The sequence below is a fragment of the Acomys russatus genome, chromosome 5 (assembly GCF_903995435.1).
Source record: "Acomys russatus chromosome 5, mAcoRus1.1, whole genome shotgun sequence".
Classification (NCBI taxonomy): Eukaryota; Metazoa; Chordata; class Mammalia; order Rodentia; family Muridae; genus Acomys; species Acomys russatus.
The window spans coordinates 1121202-1143440 of NC_067141.1; the positions used below are offsets into that span (position 1 = coordinate 1121202).

Here is a 22239-nt window from a genome sequence, read left to right on the forward strand (position 1 = left end):
ATGCATAGAGCTTGAATAATTGGCTTATGATCTCATAATTGACAAATGGGTGACCCAGATAGCTCCCCTGTGCTTCTCTTGCCCATGTGCATAGAATAATGGAGGTTGTATAGTGTTGGGCCCATATCAGTTCAGTTCAGACTACAGAACTGAGTCATGAAGTACCTGGCTTGGAATTTCCCTGAGCAGCCCCAGTCCAAGGATGTCCCAGTTCTTGACAAGTGCAGTGGTACCAAGGCCTTGATTTTTTATTGGCTTGGTTTTCTGTAATATCTTTACTTTTTTTTCTTTAACAATTCCGTATAAATGTGCAAGGTGTTTCTACCACATTCCTCTCCCTTCGCCCTCTCTTATTCCCTTCGCACTCCTGCTAAATCCGTGAGTCCATAGGTATACAACATGAGGCAAGTCTGGGGGAAGAATTGTTTCAATGAAAGCAAAGAAATCTTAAGTGCAGTACTTAATTAATTAGCATGAGGTTAGTAGGTAATTTTTTCTCTATTTACTATTTCCCCAGTGTGGTTTTCCTTAGGCCATTGCCCATGCCTCACCCCCTGAAGTGTCCCCCCTTTTATGAAACTCCTTTCCCCCACCCCTTGATGACTACAATCTTTTCTTGATTATGTTTGTTTCATTTCAGGTCTTCTTTGATTTTCTAGTCTTTCATTTTTCACTTTTGCCAGTTACATAAACCTACTTGTCCTTAGACAGAATCAAAAGCCCATATAACTCAAGGATTTTAAGAAAACTTGTAATCAAAATATGCTATGGTACTTCAACCTGTTTTATTTAGTTATTCATTTGTCTATTTGTTTGTGTGTATGTTTTGTTTATGGAAAGTGCCTGCACAAGTTGAGGTCAAAAAACAACTTCCTTCCTTTCCTTCCACCATGTGAGTTCCTGGACTCAAACTCAGATTGGCAGCAGGCCCCTTGTCAGCCCTATGACCTGTTTTTAATATTTTAACCAAAATGTTGTTTTAATAGAAAACCTGAAACTCACAAATATGGAAGTGACTCGTTTGGCCTGGTAAGGGACAGGAAGGAGATTTGAACCTGAGTCTCTTAATTCTAAAGCCTGTCTTCCTTACTTATCATTCTGTAAGTGTCTCGATAATGACGGAGAAAAGTGAGCACAGCGAATTAAAAGAAAGAGACATCGGCATCCAGAGTGGCTCTCTGCTTTCCAGCTCATCATCTGACCAAAAAGTAAGGTACCCTAAAAGTAATTCCCCACAGAATGTGGTAGTGCGTGTTTATAATGCCAGCACTCAGAAGGCAGAGGCAGAGGCACTGACATGCCTTTAAGGTCAGCCTGGGCTACATAGGGAATAAAAAGCCAGTCAACCTATATAGCAAGACCCTCTCTCAAAATGTAAAGGAATTGTTTTCTTTTTTTTTTTTTTTTTTTTTCACATCTTCTCCAATATACACAATAACAACATGGAGCCTGGAATGAAAAATAAAATGTCAGAAGAACATGATAGAAAACAAGTTTAATAACTCTATAAATATTAGAGTTGGCTGAGTAATTCTTGTATAAGCCATCAAGGAAGTAGTGAATTAGGAAGTATTCCAGGGTAACAGCCTGCTTGATTTGGTACTAAAGATTAAAGGAAAGAATCCACTTTGAAATCCTGGGCATATAAAAAAAATTCATTTAAGTAGGGGAAGATAAATATTCAGACTGAATACAAAAATCAAGAGGAAACCACAACAGACGTAATGAAGTTAAAGAAGGCAGGAGCTCTGCATATTAAAAAGTATGAAAACAATAGATTTTTCTGCATGACTTACAGCTGGATTTTTATTATGAATAGCTGACTTTTGTCTTTGAATGCATGTACATGTGTGATGTGTGTGTCTGTGTGTGTGTGTATAAGAGCATGCACACCACAGCAGGTGTGAAGGTTAGAGACCAACCGTACCAGTCTTTGCCTTTTATCTTGTTTGAAGCAGGGTCTCACAAGTTATGGAGGTTGGGCTGTCTCTACCTCCCTCACACTGTAGGAGCGCTGGGATTAGAGATGAACACTACCGCGCCCAGTTCTATGTGGATTCTGGGGATCCACACTGTGGTCCTGATGTTGCCTGGCAAACACTTTTTACTCATGAGCCATGAACAATTAATGCTTTACTATTCTTGCTCACATTTTCTGACTTAGTGCTTAGTGTCCTTAACTTTCTTTTCTCTTATGTTCTCTGCAAGTTTCCCATGTGAGTGATAAAATGTATTTGATCCTCTCACTCCCCCTCAACTCTTTCTAGTCCACATGCCTCTCCCAAACTTGTGTGTTCTTCTTTTTTTTTTTTTTTTAACTTATGTAGCCTACTGAGTCCAGTTGTTGCTGCCGATATGCACACTGCAAGGTCTGACCATAGGAGTATGCTACCTACCAGTGGCCATATCCTTGAAGAAAACTCACCCCTCTGCCCCTCAGCAGCCATTGGCTGCCAAAGCTCCTCAGCTAGGAATGGAGCTCTGTGAGTCCTTTCCACGTCCATGCTGGAATGTTGTCTGTTTCAGCTTGTACAGTTTCTGGAAGGATTTAAATGTAATATTTTCATTAATATAATTTCTGGTTGTATAAATAATATAAACAATTGGCTGGGTGTGATAGTGCATACCTTTAATCTTAGCACTTGGTAAACAGAGGAGGTGGACATCTGTGAATTTGAGACCGGCTGATCTACATCATGAATTCCAGGCCAGCCAGGGTTATATAGTGAGACCATCTCAATAATAACATTTATATAAACAATTTATATATTTCAATATAGTAGGTAACACCTAGAGCTCCTCACAACCCAACAATACTCTCACCCTAAGAATCTACATAAGATTCTCTTTTATTTGTTTAATTTTTGATAATTTCACCATGAAGTAGAAGATGATCCAGAGGAAGGTATTGAAAAATGTCAATCAGAGCAATCACAGATTGTAAAGATTGTCCAAAAGCAAGACACAACAGGGATTGATTTCCAAATTGCAGTTCGGGGTGGGGGGGTGGGAACTGCTGAAATTATACCAACAGCCCTAACCCAGAAAATGATTGACTAATAAGTCTATGTGGGTAGAGGAATGGCTATTAACTAAAGAAAAATTACAGGCAATTGAGCAGCTGGTACAAGAGCAGCTGGAGGCTCAACATATAGAAGAGTCTACCAGCCCATAGAATTCCCCTGTATTGTTATTTTTTTTTAAAGAAAAAGAAAGAAAGAAAGAAAGAAAGAAAGAAAGAAAGAAAGAAAGAAATCAGGTAAAATGGAGAATGCTAACAGATTTAAGAGCACTGAATAGAGTAATTCAACCAATGGGCCCATTACAGCCTGGAATTCCTTTACCTTCTTTATTATAAAACAAAAAGGGGAAATAAAGACCCCTATGGATAGACTAAGTAGTTCTTTATTAACTTTAATTTTTCTTAACATTAATGAGAAAAGAGCCAGCAGCTGAGAGACACCAAGTTATCCAGCATGCCCAACTTGGGGTTGCAAACCAAAGGTTCAGAACTGGGAGTGGAGACTTCAGCAAGGAATTCTAGAATACAAGATTTTAGAATATAAGATAGTCCAGGAAGGGTCTGTGTGAAGGGCATGGGTCTGCGCGGTGGGCAGGTCCACGGGGTTTGAAAGATGAGGTGCTCAATGCATTCTGAGGAGGATGATTGTGTTCCATAGCTACACAGAAATGTTCATCCCCAAAAGCGGCCTGATTGGGAAGAAACACTTAGCACAATGTATTAGAAATACCCAAGCTGAGATCATCCAAGATGGCATCGATCGCACACTGTGTCTGATCCATGGAACAGCAGTAACTGCTCAGCCACCAAAGGAACATACTGAGAGCTCCAAAACGCAGTGCTGGTGTTTCCCAGAAAGAAGGAAATCCTGTCATGAGGGTAGTCCATGCCCTCCCACCGCAGGACCATCGGACCATGCTCTGGTGAGCTCCCAGGATCCTGGGCCACTGCTTTTTGGGTTGCAATGCAGGCTAAGAAGATGGTGTTGGAGGAGGGGATCCTGTTCCAATCGAGCCTGAGCAAGGACTGCATTGCCCACACCACAGGCCTCATGGACCTCCTCACAGGCCAGGGCCATGCTCAGTGCCAAGAGCTGGATGATGCAGAGGTGGATACTAGGGGCAGCACCGAGGTGGGGGCCCATGGCAGATGGAGCACACACAATGGAACCAGAGACTCAGGAGGTATGAAACAACAGAGCCACAAGTTCCCGGGGACAAGAAGCTGAGCTGGGCCAATATCAATGGTTTCTGCGAGTTACTCAATGAAGACTTTGAGGGGCCTCCACTTGCCACCTGCTTGATGGCCCACAACAATCTGGCAAATTGAATGGGAGCAAGAGAGCTTGCCCTGAGGACATGGAAGCAGGAGAGCTGACCCTGAGGATACAAGAACAGGAGAGCTGGCCCTAAGGATGCGGAAGCAGGTGAGCCAGCCCTGGGGACATGAGAGACTGAGAGCTAGCCCTGCCTTGAGGACACAGGAGAGGGAGAGCTGGCTCCACCCAGAGGACATGGGAGCAAGAGAGCTGGCCCTGACCTGAAAACACAGGAGCAAGAGAGCCAGTGCTGCCCTGATAACAGGGAGCAGGACAGTGGGCCCTGCCCTGAGGACACTGGAGCAAGAGAGCAAATCCTGCCCTGAGGACAAGGGAGCGGGCCCTGATCCAGGTCTCTGAGTGGACCTTATCCCAACATCTACCCCATGTATGACCTGCTGGAACACATGAAGGGATCGGACCTTCAGATTCAAAGATTAAGAGTCTCCTTGACACATGGCAACAATAGGATATCCGACAGTGTAGGCCTCAAACCAGACCCATGACTCATAGTGATGAACATTTGAAAGTAAGCATATGTGGACAAAAGGCTATGCTGCATGATACACTACAGCTTCTGTCACAAAAAAAAAAAAAAAACAAAAACAAAAACAAAAACAAAAAAAACCCTTGTGGTTAATGAAGGTTGATATACGCATATGGATACAAATGTAACATAAATAAAAGAAATTTAAATTTAAAAAAAAGATAGTCCAGGAATATAAACTATTCAGGAAGTGGTACCCAAGTTACAGGGGTGAAAACATCACTGTTAGGTTCTTATCTCAGTTGTGGATATGTTCCTGAGAGAGCAACCAAAAGATCACATTGGACAACTGAGAACCCTGGAAAAGACATTGGAAGGAATGGAGAATCAGAAAATCTCAACAGTAACATGGCTACAGGGAGCACTCAGAACAGCTTCAAAACTGCACAATTAGTAGCTAAAACAAGTGGGGCATATAGTGTTTGTGTGCCTGGACCTTTAAAGGATCCCCAGTTGGCCCTATGCCCTTCAGTGTCACTTGGCTCTTGGACTTCTAGGAAGAAGAGAAGATTTTTTTTTAAGCCACCAGAGGCTAAGAGAGACTGAATAGAGTTTAAAGTAAGGTTGGGGTAGGGTCAGAGAGTAGGATTAGAGAAAATAGTTGGTGTAGAAAGAAAGTAGATTGAGTAGGGCTAAAAAAAAAAGAAGAAAAGAGACTGAGCAGAGTGAAAGTGGGAGACAGTTGAAAGTGAATAGGGCTAGCAGAAGAGACAAGTTGGTGACAGTTGTACCAGAAAGCTAAGCTATGCCAGAGAAGATATTGTTAAGAAACAGTTAGGAGAAGAACCCACAGAAAGTAGAAAGAAAGAGAGAAAGAAAGAAAGAAAGAAAGAAAGAAAGAAAGAAAAGAAGACTAAAAGCTACATACTACTCCTTTTTGAATTCACGACCTCTGTAGTTCCTGAGTGACAAAGTATCTGATGGCTACACACACACCCCTACACCCCCCACCCATGAGCTGTCAGAGTCCCTCCTTTACACCTCAGCCTATGCCACAGTAGCTGTCAAAATGGTAGCTCCTGTCAAAATGGCAGCTCCTGTCAAAGCAGCGGCACCTCTCCTCCACAGGAGCTGTCCAAGGTGTCTGCGCCTCCTGTCAGCCTCAGTATGCTGCTGTGAGCTGTCCAAGGTGGCATCATCTTCTCTCCAGTCTCTGTTGGCTATTCATGCTGATTCAAACTGCAGGAAAATACTTTCCTAAGAGAACTCCCTTTGTGAAGTTTGTATACTTTGTAAAGTTTGAAAACCCTCAAAGGAGGAAAGTGGCCAGACCCTTGCCTGAGGAGATCCAGCAACCAGGCCCCTCCCCAAGATCTTTCTAACTCTTAACAGCTTTCCAGCCTCTGTAACTGTCAGGAAGGCCATCTCCAGGCCCTCACTAGGACCTATCCCAGATTATGCTAATTTTAGGTGAAAAGTCTGAACAAAAGCCCACCAACCCCTGAGAAGGAAAACCCACCAATCAATTCCTGAGCAGGAGAATCCACCAGTTCCTGAACAGTAAAGCCCACCAATCCCTGAGTTCCCCAAACTCAGAACTTGAAATCCCACCAATCCTTACTCTGGAAATATCTGCTCTAGAAAGCTTTGCATCCCAAGAAATTATATATAAAGGCTATGTCTTCCCCCTGTATATAGAAAGGCTATGTTTTCCCCCTGGGAGCAGAGAGGCAGGCAGCCACCTCTGGATTAATCCTTCCTCTCCCTTGACTCGTTCCTCCAACAAATCTCTCTCAAGAAATTTACTGCCTGCTATGACTCTCTCATTGGAAGAAGCAAAGAAGTGAAGAAGGAATGGAGCTGAGGCTCCTGAGCTCCTCAGCTCATCAGGGATATCCTCCCCTGGGAGCTACAATGGCTCTGCTAAGGAGGCCTCCTCTCCGAGCTGTGTGATACCCTTCCACTGGGATACCTTCTCACCTCATAGCTGTGTGGGTCTTGGGCTCCTGAGTACTGGGATACCTTCCCATTGGAACAGGAAGGACAATGACGTCTTTCCCATCTCTCCTCCTCCCTCCTTCCCTCCCTTCCTCTCATTCTCTCTCTCTCTCTCTCTCTCTCTCTCTCTCTCTCTCTCTCTCTCTCTCTCTGTATTTCTCTATGTCTCTCATACACATGTGCATGTGCACACAAACACACACAAGCAAGATTTCAAGTATGAGCAAGATTGTATGAACAAAAGATATTTAAATTATAAAGAACTTTTCTTGGCTAGTGGCAGGGGACCCAGCACTTTGGGCAAGTGGCAGTAGGGAGTGGTCCTTGCTCATAAGCTTCCTGAATGCTGGGAATAATGAGTGCATGTCACCAAGCCTTGCCTAAAACCTAAATTTTCAAAACTCACAGAAGACCACATTTTTACAATTTAAAGTGCTGGCTAGCATAGTATCACAGCAACAATCTGATAGATTAACAAAATTGAGCATTTTTCAAACGTGAAGGAAATGTAGGAACACATAACTAAAAAGTTGAAGCTATCCCTCATTTTGAATGCAGACATCAACTATGGTTTATATGACTCATTTTTACAGTTTAGGTACACACTGTAAGTGTTCATCTTCCTGGACACGTAAGCTTTTCCTGAGTCAGATCTTCAAATCCAAAACTTAGCATATTATGCTGCTCTGTTTCCAAGTATTTTGAGTGTCTCAGATGAGGTAAGCTCAAAATAAAGGTATTGTTGCTTCTTTCTTGACCCTTCCCTGTATGTTTATTAATCTATTCTGCCACCCACTTTCCCCATCCAATATGACAACAGGGAAGGAGAACTCAAACACTGAATCAGAGAAAACCTTGAGTCCATCAGCCCCAATACCACCAATCCAAGAACTCGCCAGTGTCTTCATATTCTCTTCGTGTTTTCACGCCTTGTTCTTGGAGTTAATGAATACAACCATCACCACACCCAACAAGGCTCAGTAAATATCTTGGAAAAGGGGAAATAAAGTATGTAAGATGCAGAAGATGGAAAAGGAAAACTGTGGAACGTTGTCCTCGGGATATGCTGAGGCTGTTGCACACATGAACTGTGGTTACCTGTACAAGACCTGCCCATGATCGAGCCAATAGAAAACTCTGACGAGGAAGGAGGAGGGACTCCTAAGGCCCCTTCCCTAGCTGAGGAGACAGTTATGGCTACTGGGGAGGAAGGGTCATTTTTTTTAGGAGTGTGGCCACTGCGATGTTCCCCAGTGATGACCCTGGGTTCATGCCTGTATGAACAGCACTAGCTGCATGCGTAGGTTAAAGATAAATAAGGAAGTCATGAAGCTGGGAGGAAGATGTGGTAAAAGCATCCTACAGAGAGTTGTCGTGGGTGTTATCAAGATACATTGTGTACATGTATAAAATTTTCAAATAATAAATCTGTAAATATATAAAATATCCATTTCTATCATGTCTCCTCACAAAATGTTCATGCATGATACACAGCTGAAAAGGTGGCTTTTTACCTACCTGTGTATAGATCTCCATTACAGGAAAGGGGAAATTCATATTCTAGCACAGAAAAAAAAAAAAAGATCTTCTGTGGTTCTCCAGGATTCTGTCTGATCTATCCATGCTATCCCCAGTAATTATATTGTAGTTTGAGCACATAATTTTTATATAATTTTTCTCCTTGTTTCAGGCTTTATCTTGTGTTCACCCTGCCTGGGTCCAGAAAACAACCTCCTTCCGTGCCTGCCTTTACCTTCTCTGACCTAGATAAAAACACCCTGTGTTTACAGCATTTCCTAGGCTTCAAAGTAACAACTGACTATTCTATGTATCCCTAGCAATAAGCATTTCTAGTGCAAAATAGTGGATAATTCATTTCTGTTCTCATTTGGTGAGTTCCAGCTTGATGCAGGACTCTCGCCCAGCATTAGACAATACAGTAAACACTGTAGTCTCAGTAGTTGCATATTGGTAAGTGAGATAATATGTTTTCTTGGTTTTTTTTTTTTTAACAGGAAGGACCAATGGAGCCAGGAATTGGAAAACATGAAAAAGGTGATGTTTCAAGGGAGAAAGGGGATCACAATTAGCCTTATGTTGAAAGAGGGCATTGAAGCATTAAAACTGATGCTGGTAAATCTCTACAAAAATCTAAGCTACAGTGAAATACTTTAAGAAAATCAAAGGTGAAATTACACTTGTAATTTCAGGAATTAAGGGGCTGAGGTGGGAGGAATAGGAGTTCAAGGGCAACCTAGAGCACATTGCAGGGGCCAACTTCAAAAAGACACAGGGAGGAGGGAAAGAAGGAAGGAAGGATGGGAGGGAGGGAGGGAGGGAGGGAGGGAGGGAGGGGAGGAAGGAAGGGAAAGAATTGATAGGTATAAATTATATAGAACAAACATGATATTCATTTCTTTTCAATGTTTTTACCCTTTTATCCCTTTGTGTTTTTCATTGCTCCTTGAAATTTCGCTTTTCAACATAGAACTTATCAGTTCTTGTTTTCTCTGACCTTTTACAAAATTACATATGGGTAATTTTCAAACTGCCCCAAAAGTATATATTTAACTCAATAAACAAAATTCTCCATTTGCCAAATATTCTTATTATTTTTTTTATCTTATAACATCTCATTTCCTTATAGATTAGTTCTAGATAGCATACTCTCCTTACACATGTGCATTTATGAGCAGAGCCAGCTGAAGGAGTGACATCATTGGGAGAGCCAGGGAGACTCCATGACAGAGGAAACGACCAGCTTCAGGTCTGTATTAGCTCCTAGTTATATTTCTCATTAGCTCTATACCTCTCATCCAATAATATAGCATGGGACAAATGAACTCACTTTTTGAGCAAACTTTTATAATCATCAATATTTTAACCCAAATATTATTTTTTAATCACTCTGGCTATAAAACTTAAAGTAGCCCTAGAATCTATAGTCACTTGTAACTGATGTCATTGAAATTGGAAAAAGTTTTCTCTGAATATTTCTTGTCCTTCTGTGTAACTAACTCCTGTGATTAAGGTGAAATAAAGTCTGTGCAGTGCTATTACATGGTTGGAGCTCAGCGGGGCTGTGCATAATGGCCACTGGTTAGATCCCTGTAGAAGACACAACTCATTTTGTGTTACCAAACCCAAGTGGCCAGTTTACAGAAGTAATTCTTTATTGTGGGTTCTGATGGTCTTAGGACTCTGTTTCATCTAAATAAACACATTATGTTTTAACTCATTTAAATAAAGTGTAAGTGTATTGATTCAGTATTTGTATTTACTATATGTCCATCTTACAATATGTAGTTGTCTCTTTACATGTTGGTTTTGGCATACAACAAATGGATGATAAATATTTTGAAGAGTGGGAGCCGAGCAAGACTGGCAGAAAATTCACAGTGACAAGAATATTATATGAGAAAGCCTTTCCAACCATGGATAGTTTTCTAAAATGACCTCCCCATTATTACAGAATCATAAGGAGGGAGATATCATAAGATAGAGCATTCAAAGATGCATGCAGGTGATATTCCCCTCTTTTTAATAACTACAGCCATTGAGGACATTCAATATTCCTGCAGCAAAACTATATTCCCTTTAGTATTACTGGATGATGATGATGACAATGATGATGATGGTATACTGATGATGTCATTGTCGTCATGTCATCCTGGGTTTGAACCTAAAACTTGACTCATATTTTCTACTTTTCAATAAATATATAGTTCCAGTACTCATAGTTGTTTGATTTTTAAATGTAAATTTTCTTATTTTTTAAAAAACCCAGAATCCCATTGATTCAGATTCTCACTTTTTCTTTTCTCCCCTTGTGAAACAAGTTCTATGCAACTCACACAATTGGCTCAGGACTGAACAGATTTGTTCAATTAGGATATAAAAGTAGTTTTGTTTTGTTTTGTTTTGTTTTGTTTTGTTTTACTTGTAAACACCAGGTCCTGCCTAAAATGTTTGGCTGCTGCACCATGCTTGAGAATAGAAAACTGGTACTGTTGGTGTGATGTTCATATGGGGAATTAGAAAGTTATGGATGTTTAAAATGGGGCTAATACTTTTCTCATGTCATAGTGACACCTGATGACTGTGCCTCATTTTATGATCACATAAAAATCTCCTCTCCAGCCAAGTGAAGTGGCACATGTCTATATTCATGGCATTCTGGGGGCTGCAGAAAGAGGATCACTAGTTCAAAATCAGCCTGAGATACATAGTGAGATCCTATTTTACAACAGCAGGATTTGGGGGATGTAGTCAGGGTCAGTCACTGCTCACATGTGCAAGGCCCTAGATTTGACCCTGGCCACTGGAAAGCAATCCTCCCCAGTTAAAATGCCATGAGTCCTTGCTGTGTTGCCCAGTGAAGCCTTAAACAGCTTAGTTCAAGTATTCTCCTCCTCTAGATGCTGAGTGCTTGGGAAAATAGGTGCGTGGCAGAAGCCTCACCTGCAATTGAAAGTGAAACTCTTATAAACATAATTGAACTAAGGAATCTACCTGCATCCTATGGGATTTTTGGGTTGCAATAGTGTGTTTTAATTGAATTACTAATACAAATTTGGTGCCAATTTTTCAGCATTCTTAGTTGGTTTCTATCACTCATTTATAGTATCTTAGTCACTGTTCCATTGCTGTGAAGAGGCACAATGACTATGCCAACTCTTACAAAGAAAGCATTTAATAGGAGCTGGCTTAGTTTAGAGGTTTAGTTCATTATCAGCACAGCGAGGGCACATGGCAGAGAGCATGGCAGGAGGCATGGGGGAGCATGGGGGGAGTCATGGGGGAAGCATGGGGGCACATGGCAGGGATGATGGCAGGGAGCAAGGCGGGGAGCTCGGCAGGAAGGCATGAGGGGAGCATGGCAGGGAGCATGGGAGGAGCATGGCAGGAGGCATGGTGGGGAGCATGGCAGAGAACATGGCAGGGAGCATGGCAGGGAGCATGGCAGGGAGCATGGGGGAGTGTGCATGGTAGCAAGCATGGTGGGGAGCATGGGGGAGCATGCATAGCGGGGAGCATGGGGAGAAGTACGGCGGGGAAGCGTGGGGGGAGCAAGTATGGAGGGGAGCATAGGGGAGCATGGGAGTGAGCATGGCAGCGAGCATGGTGAGGAGCATGAGGGGGAGCATGGTGGGGAGCATGGCAGGGAGCATGGGAGTGTTGGACCCTGGCCCAAAATGTTGGACCCTGGGGGTCCAATTCGGGAAGGGGGTTACCGCAAGAGACCATTCAAGTCACACCAGCTGAGAGGTATAGGTAAATTTTATTACTGACACGTCAAAGGTCCCAATTGTTGATGTGTCAGGGTCCCTTGGCACTTGGAAGGTGTTACAGGCTGTTACAGGCTAGTTTTAAAGGCAAAAACCACAAAGCAGGTGGAGTTGCTTATCACTGGAAACCATATGGACATTAGGACATCTGGCCTGAGGGAACCTCTTGTGAGGACATCTGATATCTGCAAATTTGCATGTAACTATTCTGGGAATTAGGGTGGAACTCTTGAGGTTAGCAGTTCCAAGAACTGGGAGAGGTTCTCAGGCCATTGGGCAAGCAAAGCTGAACAAGCAAACAACCATCTTATATTTTATAATTTTACAGTTTCTCAGGGGGAGCATGGGGGGAGCATGGCAGGGAGCATGGGGGAGCATGGGGGAACATGGCAGGGAGCATGGGGGAGCATGGGGGGAGCATGGCAGGGAGCATGGGGGGAGCATGGGGGGAGCATGGGGGGAGCATGGGGGGAGCATGGGGGGAGCATGGCGGCACGTAGGCAGACAGGGTACTGGAGAAGGAGCTTAAAGTTCTACATCCGGATCCCTGGGCAGCAAGAAGAGACACTAGACCTGACTTGAGCTTTTGAAACTTCAAAGCCCACGCCCAATGACGCACTTCCTCCAGCAAGGCCACGTTTACTCTAACAAAGCCACACCTCCTGCCCTTTGTCAAGCATCTTCACTCCCTAATGACCAAGCATCCAAACACGTGAGTCTGTGGGGTCCATTCCCATCCAGTCCACCACAGCACCTAACTATATGTGGCAAATAATTCTTTCCCTAAAACCCAAAATGCTTTTCCTGAGCAAAGTCTTCGATACCTACACTTCACAAATGTATTCCTGTCTTCTAAGTGCCTCGTTGCCTTAATTGAAGATGTTACAAGTAGAGATATTGGCCCTGACCCTCTCCGGCTCCTCCCAGATTCTTCCATTTTAGGTAACTTTTTATTGATTCTTTATGAGTTTCACAACATGCAGCCCACTCATCTCCCTATCCCTTAGTACTTGCCCTCTGCCTTTGAAACCGTCTTTCAAAAAGAAAAACTGTGAAAGCTGTAGTGTGTCATTGTGTACCCTTCTGTCTACACTTTTTTACTTGCAAATGTTCATTGCAATGATTGGTCTGGTTCGAGGCCTCTGGCTTCGGTTGCACTATCAATACTGGATCCTCACTGGGACTCAGACACCCTGTTTGTTGTTTTCCTGTGTCATGGAGATCCTGCAGCTTCAGATCTGTATGACCAGCCCCTTCATGTGCTCTAATAATGAAGCTGGTGGTAGCTGAGCTGGTTGGCCCATCAGCTCTCCCACACCTGTACCACCAAATCCAGCTCTCCAGCACTTCCCTGGTTAGCTCACTCAATGCTCCAGCCAGCCAAGAGGCAGAGCCAGCTCTCCTGCTCTCACACCCTGAGGGCCGGCTCACCTGCAATCCCTCACCTCTAGCCCCTGCCAACAGCTCTACTGTGCTTCTCAGACAAGGTATAAGGCCTCCTTTTCCAAGTACAGCATCAAGTGAGGCACAGGACCAGCTGCACTCTTGGTCTCATGATCCCTGGGCCAGCTCTCTCCCCCACCTCAGATGGTGAGAGGCAAAGGGTGAGGAAAGCATCTCTCCCTGCCTCATGACACCACCCAGCAGACAAGTGGCGGGGCCAGCTCTTCCATGATCATACCCTGGGGACTGGCTACCGGCAACTACTGCAACCAGCAGCGAATATACTTTTAAGAGTATGTCATCCGGCCAGGTGGTGGTGGCACTTGGGAGGCAAATGCAGACAGATCTCTGAGTTCGAGGCCAGCCTGGTCTACAGAGCTAGTACTAGGACACCCAGGGTTACACAGAGAAACCCTGTCTTGGAGGAAAGAAAAGAATAGGTCCTCTGGTTTGAGGTGAGGAATCAAGGTAGAGCTGTGAGCACTGACAGCCCCTGTGGCAGCCTGCACATCCATTAGTGTTTCATATGTAAATGTGTTGATGGCAGTCAGGAGCCACTGAAGATAAAAGACCACCTGGTCTAGAGAGCATTAATAATGTCTATGAAAACAGTTTGTTTTTCAATATCAGTTTGTCTTATTTTTATGTCAAATACCTTTTGAAGCAGCATTTATCTGTTCACAAAGTGCTTTATCAACTCATTCTTGATGTAAATTTTTACAGAGTGTCTCTGACAATCTTCCACTTGTTTGCATTGGAGCTGATGGGCTATTACAAGTAAATGGTCAAACAGTAGGTAAGAACAGTGTCGCTAAAAATGTCATTTGATCTGACAGAATGTTTACTTAAACATGACCACAAATATATACTTATAACCAAGGGTTGTTTCCTACTGAATGCAAAGAAAGTAAATGAAGAAATGAGATGATAATAAACTTGATGCTGTACTTGGAAAAGGAGGCCTTACACCTTGTCTGAGAAGAAATGAGATGATAATAAACATTTACTATATGTACATATATGTATATATGTGTGTGTGTATGTGTGCATGCATGCATGTGTGTGTGTGTGTGTGTGTGTCTTCTCTGATTTTAGCAATGGGTTCAACTGAGAGATTCCTAAATGAATTATCACTTCCTGTTCAAGATATTCTAAGACCAAAAGAAGAGTAATTGAGAATATGAAAAGTAGGAATGAAGAATAAAAAAGCCTAGAGTACAGGAGGAAAAGTAGCAAATATATGTAGCATACACTATGACATAACATTCCATTCCCTTAGGAAAATATGTGTGTATACATATGTGTATTTATATATATGCACATATATTCATAAGGTGGCAGATAAATATTATAATTCTAAAATTGGTAGATAAGAAGTGGTGATAATAATTCTTTTAAAATATATTTGAGGACAGTCAAGTCCAGAGATGTTGAGACCTGTTTTGACCTGGAGAAGTAGTTTTCAGGGGAATGGGGCACAAAGGAACCATGCTGTCTGGGTGCTTTTGGAGGTGGTGATGAGGGAGCTGAGATTGCTAAAATGATATAAGTTCTGGATGGCAGCAGCCCCAGAGAAGGAATTAGGGAGGAGTGCTATTCCTGTCTCAGCCACTCATTTTTCTTATGTCAGATATTGGTCTTCAAAGATGGAGAGCCACTGCTGTTAATTATTTATAAAATTTAATCTGAATGCTCACGTATTGACTTCTTTCATAAGAATTCTTTATAAACAGCATTGTCCAGCCATAGGGGTTCTTCCCTGAGGGTGAGAGGAAGTAGAGCAAATACAGTCAGAACTCATTACAGAAATGTGTAAGAACATCAAAGAAAAATTTGATTAAGAAATCCTTTAAAGAGTTTTATGGCATATTAAACCATAGTAATTTTAAATACAAAAGATATTTTAAAGTTATTTAAATTCTTTTGTACTCTTCTCACTTGTATTAAATATTGCACTGATTTTAAAGTATAAAAGCTTATTAATATATACTTGGGGAAATTAGTGTATTTTCCACTTAGGAACTTTATTTCTCTCTTCTGCAGGCTTTGATTTTTTTTTTTTAAACCTACTTTCTTTGTGGTTCCTTAATGCATTTACCTCCCTTCCAAGCCACTGACCTTAGGTAGGAGAGAAAAAAGTTACTAGGGGCAGGGGATATAGAGCTCTTTAGCCTCGGTTCCTTGGAGCAATTCCACTCTTCATTGTCAGGATTCCAGCAGTCCAGCTAAACAGCAAACACCAGCAAAAAGTAACAAACAGCAAACAGCAGCAACAGAACAAAAGAGCAACAGCCTTCTCGAAGCATTTTCCAGAGCATTTCTCAAGACTCACACCACCACCTCTGCTCCTATTTATATCCTTTCAGGGTCTGCACAAGTATGTTTTCCAGCTGGCAAAGATCACATGCCCTCCCACAAGGCAACTATCAGCTATGGATAAACTAAAGGCAGTTTCACAACACTTACTTATTTTTTAACACATTTTTATTGAAAAATAAAATAATTCATATTATATCTCATTTTCTATCCCATCCCATGCATCCTCCCATTCCTCCCTCCCTCCCACTTTCACCACAATCCCCCTTCCCTATGACTGTGACTGAGGGGGACCTTCTCCCCATGAATATGGTGCTAGCGTATCAAGTCTCTTCTTGGTAGTCCACTATCCTTCCTCCGAGTGCCATTGGGCCTCCCCAACAAAGGGACATGGCCAAATATGGGGCACCAGAGATCCTGTGAAAGTCAGTTCCCAGTCTCCACTTAACTGTGGAGAATGTTCTGTCCCTTGGCTAGATCTGGGTAGGGGTTTGATGATGACTGTACTTTTTGTCCTTGGTTGGTGCCTTAGATCAAGCAGAACCCCTGGGCTCAGATCCACCCATCAAATTGTTCCTCTTGTAGGTTTCTAGGGCCCTCTGGATCCACCTACTTCCCTATCCCCTATATTTTTCTCACCTAGAGTCTCAATAGGATGTTCTCACCTCTATCCCACCCTCCTAGTAGGTGCAGACTTTCATGGGACCTGCCCCTTGGGCTAGTGTCCAGTTATAAGTGAGTATATACCATTTGAGTCTCTCTGCTTCTGGGTTAACTCACTCATTATGATCATTTCTAGCTCAATCCATTTGTCCACAAATTTCGGCAATTCCTTGTTTTTAATGGCTGAGTAGTATTCCACAGTGTAAATGTACCACAGTTTCTTTATCCATTCTTCTACTGAGGGACACTTAGGCTATTTCTATGTTCTGGCGATTATGAAGAAGGCTGCTATGAACATGGTTGAGCAAATTTTCTTGTTGTGTGCTGGAGCATCTTCTGGGTATATTCCAAGGAGTGGAATAGCTGGGTCTTGAGGAAGCCCTATTCCCAGTTTTCTGAGATAGCACCAGATAGATTTCCAAAGTGGCTGTACTAGTTTGCATTCTCACCAGCAATGAAGGAGTGTTTCTCTCTCTCCACATCCTCGCCAGCATGTGGTGTCACTTGAATGTTTGATTTTAGCCATTCTGATGGGTGTAAGATTGAATCTCAGAGTTGTTTTGATTTGCATTTCTCTGATGACTAGAGATCACAACACTTACTTATGATCAAAATAAAACATATTTACATTACATGACTTCAACTATACTCTTCTTGTTACTAATTGTTTTTTCTCACAAGTGTAGTGGAGATATTTGATATAAATTTTTCAAATGTCCTTTTTGCATATATTTTTGAAAGAGACATTTTTAAGTACAGGGGAAAAAATTGAAATGTAAGCTTTAACTCATCTATTTCAACTTCCATGTTGTAGTCTCTTAATGTTTTCAATTTGGAATCCTTGCATTTTCAGGGAGTCAGGAAAAGTAGTCATGAAACTCAATTTCTTTGAAATATAGAAGTGCTTCTTGGAGAACCAGGGGGAATCATACACACCCATTTTTCCAGCTATTTGGTAGGATGAGGCAAAATGTTCACTAGATCCCAGTATTTGGAGTTTAGACATGGAAACAATACTAGAAACTGTTTACACACACACACATGAATTGTGAATCTACAAGGATACCCACTCCATTTATGCATTGTATGTATTCTACTTCATGTATACACTAACTCCAGGCCTTTAAACAACCAGTCATAGTCATATATAATAAAGTTTCCATATAATAAAATATAACATTTACCTTATACATGTAATACTTTAGGAAAGTTTACCTTTTAGAGCTGTCAGTAGAAGCTATAAACCTAAAGTTACTTGCATATAAAAGTGAGTTGCTTTTTTCTTCTTCTTCTTCTCCTTCTTCTTCTTCTTCTTCTTCTTCTTCATCCTATTATTATTATTATTATTATTATTATTATTATTATTATTATTATTATTATTATTTATGCTTCAAAATAAACATGGAGCCTGACAAATGCTGAGTACATATTGAGCCCCTGGATTACATCTCCAGCCACACATGTCCATATAGATGATCTCAGTACATTTTAGAACATGTTTTATCAAAACACTACACTAAATCCCTTCAGTCACGAACATGTGAAAAAGAAAAGGAAGAAAGTACATCAGCAGCTGCCAGCTTAATTAGTGTACTTTATGGCTCATCTGGTCCCTGACTAAAGGAACTCGCAGATTCTTATACTCCAGATCCCCAGATTCCTCATGATCAATATGATAAAAATTCTTTGGGCCCAGGGGTCCCGCTCAAACTAAGGCACCAGCCAAGGACAATACAGGCGGTAAACTTTAAGCCCCTACCCAGATTTAGCCAACGGTCAGAACATTCTCCACAGTTGAGTGGAGAGTGGGATATGACTTTCTCACGTACTCTGGTGCCTCACATTTGACCATGTCCCCTGGAGGTTGAGACCTGGTGGCACTCAGAGGAAGGACAGCAGGCTGCCAAGAAGAGACTTCATACCCTATGAGCATATACAGGGGGAGGTAATCCCCCTCAGGAACAGTCATAGGGGAGGGGAATAATGGGAAAATGGGAGGGAGGGAAGAATGGGAGGATACGAGGGATGGGAAAAACATTGAGATGTAACAAGAATAAATTAATAAAAAAAATAAAAAATTTAAAAAATATGATAAAAATTCATTCTCTATTGGACATTGATGATTTTATATGCCTCTGGATACTTTCCTTTAGCCCACATCTACACCATCTTATTTCCCACTGCTCCCTTTCACAGCCTTCACTGACTCGTGTGTCCTACAGTCTCCTCTCCTGAAGGTGTTTAGGTCATCTGTCTCTAACTCCAGCACTATTACAAGACACTCTTTAAAACACTGATGTCCAAGAGCTGACAATTACACATAAGTGTCCATAAGCTGCTTCTCCTTATTGTCCCATTGCTGGTCTCAACCCCTGTTTGTCTGGTTCCTGGCGCTACTAATCTGCTGGTGGTTCTGTCTTCACTGATCCCTGAACTTAAGAGAGACTGTGTAGTATTTCTTCGCTGCTGCCTCCCGAGCCCCTACCCTCCACCCTCACCTGCCTTCTCTCTGACTTACCCACTCTTGCAATCTCAGCTCAGATCTGACACTAGAAAAGCAAATATAAATATCTTTAAATTGCCATACCTAGCTGCTCACAGGAACTCAATAATTAAAGTAATCTTCTTATACAAAGGTGACCTACTGTTTCCTCCAATTCACCTAGAATAGCAAAGATGCCATTTTAAAATTTGATTTAAAAGAAAACTAAGACCACTGCAAAGAAAGAAGCAGCTCTGTCTAGGTGTGCTCTTTAGAGGTCTGTAGGAGAAGAGAACCTCAACTGAGAAAATGCCTCCACCAGACTGCTCTATAGGCAAGTCTATAGGGTATTTTCTTGATTCATGATTGACATGGGAGACCCCACCCCACTGTGGGTGGTGCCATCCCTAGGCAGGTGGTCCTGGGTTCTATAAGAAAACAGGCTAACACACAATAGGCTGAGCTCAGGAAGTTTTGTGGAAGAATGGGAGGAAAGAGTGAAGGAGCAGGAGAAGCCAAGAACATTACAGGAAGACCTACAGAGTAAATTAAAGTAGGCCCATGGGGGTTCACAGAGACTGAACCACCAATCAAAGAGCATACATGACATGAGCTGGACCTAGATCCCCTACAGATACATATATGCAGCTTGGTCATCATGTGTGTCTCCTAACAATGGGAATAGGGACTGTCTCTGACTCTGTTACCTGCCTCTAGATTCCTTTCCTCTAGCTGGGCTACCTTGTCTGACCTCAGCGGGACAGGACACACTTAATCCTGCTGTGAATTAATGTGCCAGGGTGAGTTGGTACCCATGGTTGGCGGTCGGGATCCTCTTCTATGAGAAAAGAGGGGAGATGAAAGAGGAAAGGGCCATGTGGGTAGGACTAGGAAGAGAGGAGGGAAAGGGCTGAGATCAGGCTCTAAAGTGATTAAATTTATAAATGGAGGGAAAGAAAAACTTTAATGGAGAGAGACAGACAGGCAGAGAGAGAGAGAAAAAGACAGAGACAGAGACAGAAAGAGAGACAGAGAGACAGAGAGAAAAAGAGAGAGAGGGACAGAGAGACAGAGACAGAGCAGGCTGAGCAAGCCCAGGAAGGGGGAGGTAGGGAGCCAATAGGCAGCAGTGCACTCCATGGCTTCTGTGGCAGTTCCTGGCCCCAACACCCTTGCCTTGAGTTTCTATCTGGATTTCCTCAATATGGACTGTGAAATGTGAGATGAGATAAATCCTTTACCCCCAAATTGTTTCGGGTATTTATCACAGCAATAGAAATCTAACTAGGTCACCAAAGAAAAAAACATATTTAGCATACTTTTATATTTCATGCCAAATTTGAAAGAAAATAAAAATTTGAATACAAAACAAAACATTTCAGATATATATAAGTACAGGGTACTTGTTCACTGGTGAATGTGTGAAAAGAATAGGAGTGTTGGACATCATTTTAATGGCTATTCTACTTAAGCTATTTATAAGTTGTCACAAAGTAGAGAAAAAGATTTAATATTAATTGTATTTTTCTATCATACTTTTATTTTTTTGAGATAAAGTTTATTTGTGTAAAAAAAGATTGTTTATGTAGTGAGTTTGTGGGATCTAATGTATCCCCAAAACTGTTAAGATTGTGGATAATTATTACTTCCCAATTTTTGGATAATAAGGAGCATTTCCTACAGAAGTAACATTCAGCTAAAAGTTATTAATTTGGAAAATGTGAAGAAAATATTGTCTATCACTTCTTATTTTCTATCAATTTTATAATGTTGCCTTAACTGTTTAAGTAGTTAATTTTTATTATACATACATATTCCTCAGCAGAACTATGTTTAGAATTGACCTCAGAGGAAAAGCACAAAGTTCTTGCCAGAAACGAAGATAACCAGTCTCAGGTATGTGATGACTCAGGGTTACGTTGATGACTAACACTGTCTTCTATAATTTAATAATGTTTGATAAAGTTTAGAGACTCTTGGAATTCAGGCTTTTCACCTAACGCAAGTGTTCCCTAGCCAAACATTTGACATTTGATGCCAAAGGAAAAAGTTGAAGTTCTGAGGTACGTTGCTTTGTAAAGATAAATACAAATCAAGAGTTATGTTCAAAAGTAATGGCAGGCAATGCTGCTTCTCTTAAAGAAGTATTAACTAGCTCTGTAAAAGTCATACTTTCTAAGTTTTTCTGGTTAATCCAATAACAGTATCAGATAAATTATCTGGTCCAAACTTGTTGAATTGTATCATACATTTTGGTATCGAAACTGTTAAGTTGCTACACATATGAAACAGATGTGCATTGTGGTCAACACGTGGGTCCCCTAACAATGGGAGTAGGGGCTGTCTCTGACTCTCTTGCCTACCTCTAGATTCCTTTCCCATAGCTGAGCTGCTTTGTCAAGCAGAGGTGCCAAGGTGGGTTAGGTACCCTTTTGGGGCCTCCCCTTCTCTGAGAAGAAGGAGAGGGGAAAGAGGGGGAAATTGGGAGAGGGGCCATGAGGGTGGGACTGGGAGGAGAGGAGGGAGGTGATAGGATCAGGCTGTAAAGAGGTAATAAATAAATAAATAAATAAATAGATGAGATACTTAATGAATTTTTTAAGTGAGGTTGGGCACAGCGACCTGGCTCAGTGCTGAAGAGCACACAGTGCTCTTTCAGAGGACCTACCCCAGTTTGGTTCCCAGCATCCACATTGGGCTGCTCCCAATCACCTACAACTCCAGCTCCTTGGATCTAATGCCCTCCCTTGCACTTCCTGGCATCTATACTCATGTGCACAGACACACAGATATATATAAAATTTTTAAATAATAAAAATAAATCTTTTATAAGTTAGGTAATGAAATGTACTGCACCATATAGCCACCCTGGAAATTTCATCTGAAGAAGTGTTGCTGACTATGAAGGCTCCTCAGAAGAGGCAGGGTATAGCTCCAAACCTCATAGCAAAAAGAACTGCTTGGGTACCTGAAGACAAAGAGATTTCGTAGTCAGCCACATGTATGCAGATAGTAAATGCCAGAAAATCAGTCCAGAAGAAAAAGCTAAAACTCAACTTCAGTTGATCCTGCAGGCAAGGACACAACTACCTTCCACTTTTCCAGAGAAAGCACAGCCGGGAAAGAGCAGATGCAGTACTGGACCTCCTTCCGGGGCCAAGAGGAATGCCAATGAAGAGCTGGAAGAAGCAGGTGCTCCAAAGGGATGCTGTTTTATACAGC

General features: G+C 41.9%; 1 protein-coding gene across 1 annotated transcript in view; it reads left to right on the forward strand.

The window, feature by feature from the left end:
* LOC127190154 (ankyrin repeat domain-containing protein 26-like) overlaps positions 1-22239 on the forward strand; it is an 83471-nt gene that overhangs the window by 20071 nt on the left and 41161 nt on the right. Inside the window, exons 8-10 of the mRNA XM_051147177.1 lie at positions 8841-8958; positions 14280-14352; positions 20840-20913. Of these exons, the coding sequence (XP_051003134.1) occupies positions 8841-8958; positions 14280-14352; positions 20840-20913 (265 nt within the window). The remainder of the gene's footprint in view (positions 1-8840; positions 8959-14279; positions 14353-20839; positions 20914-22239) is intronic.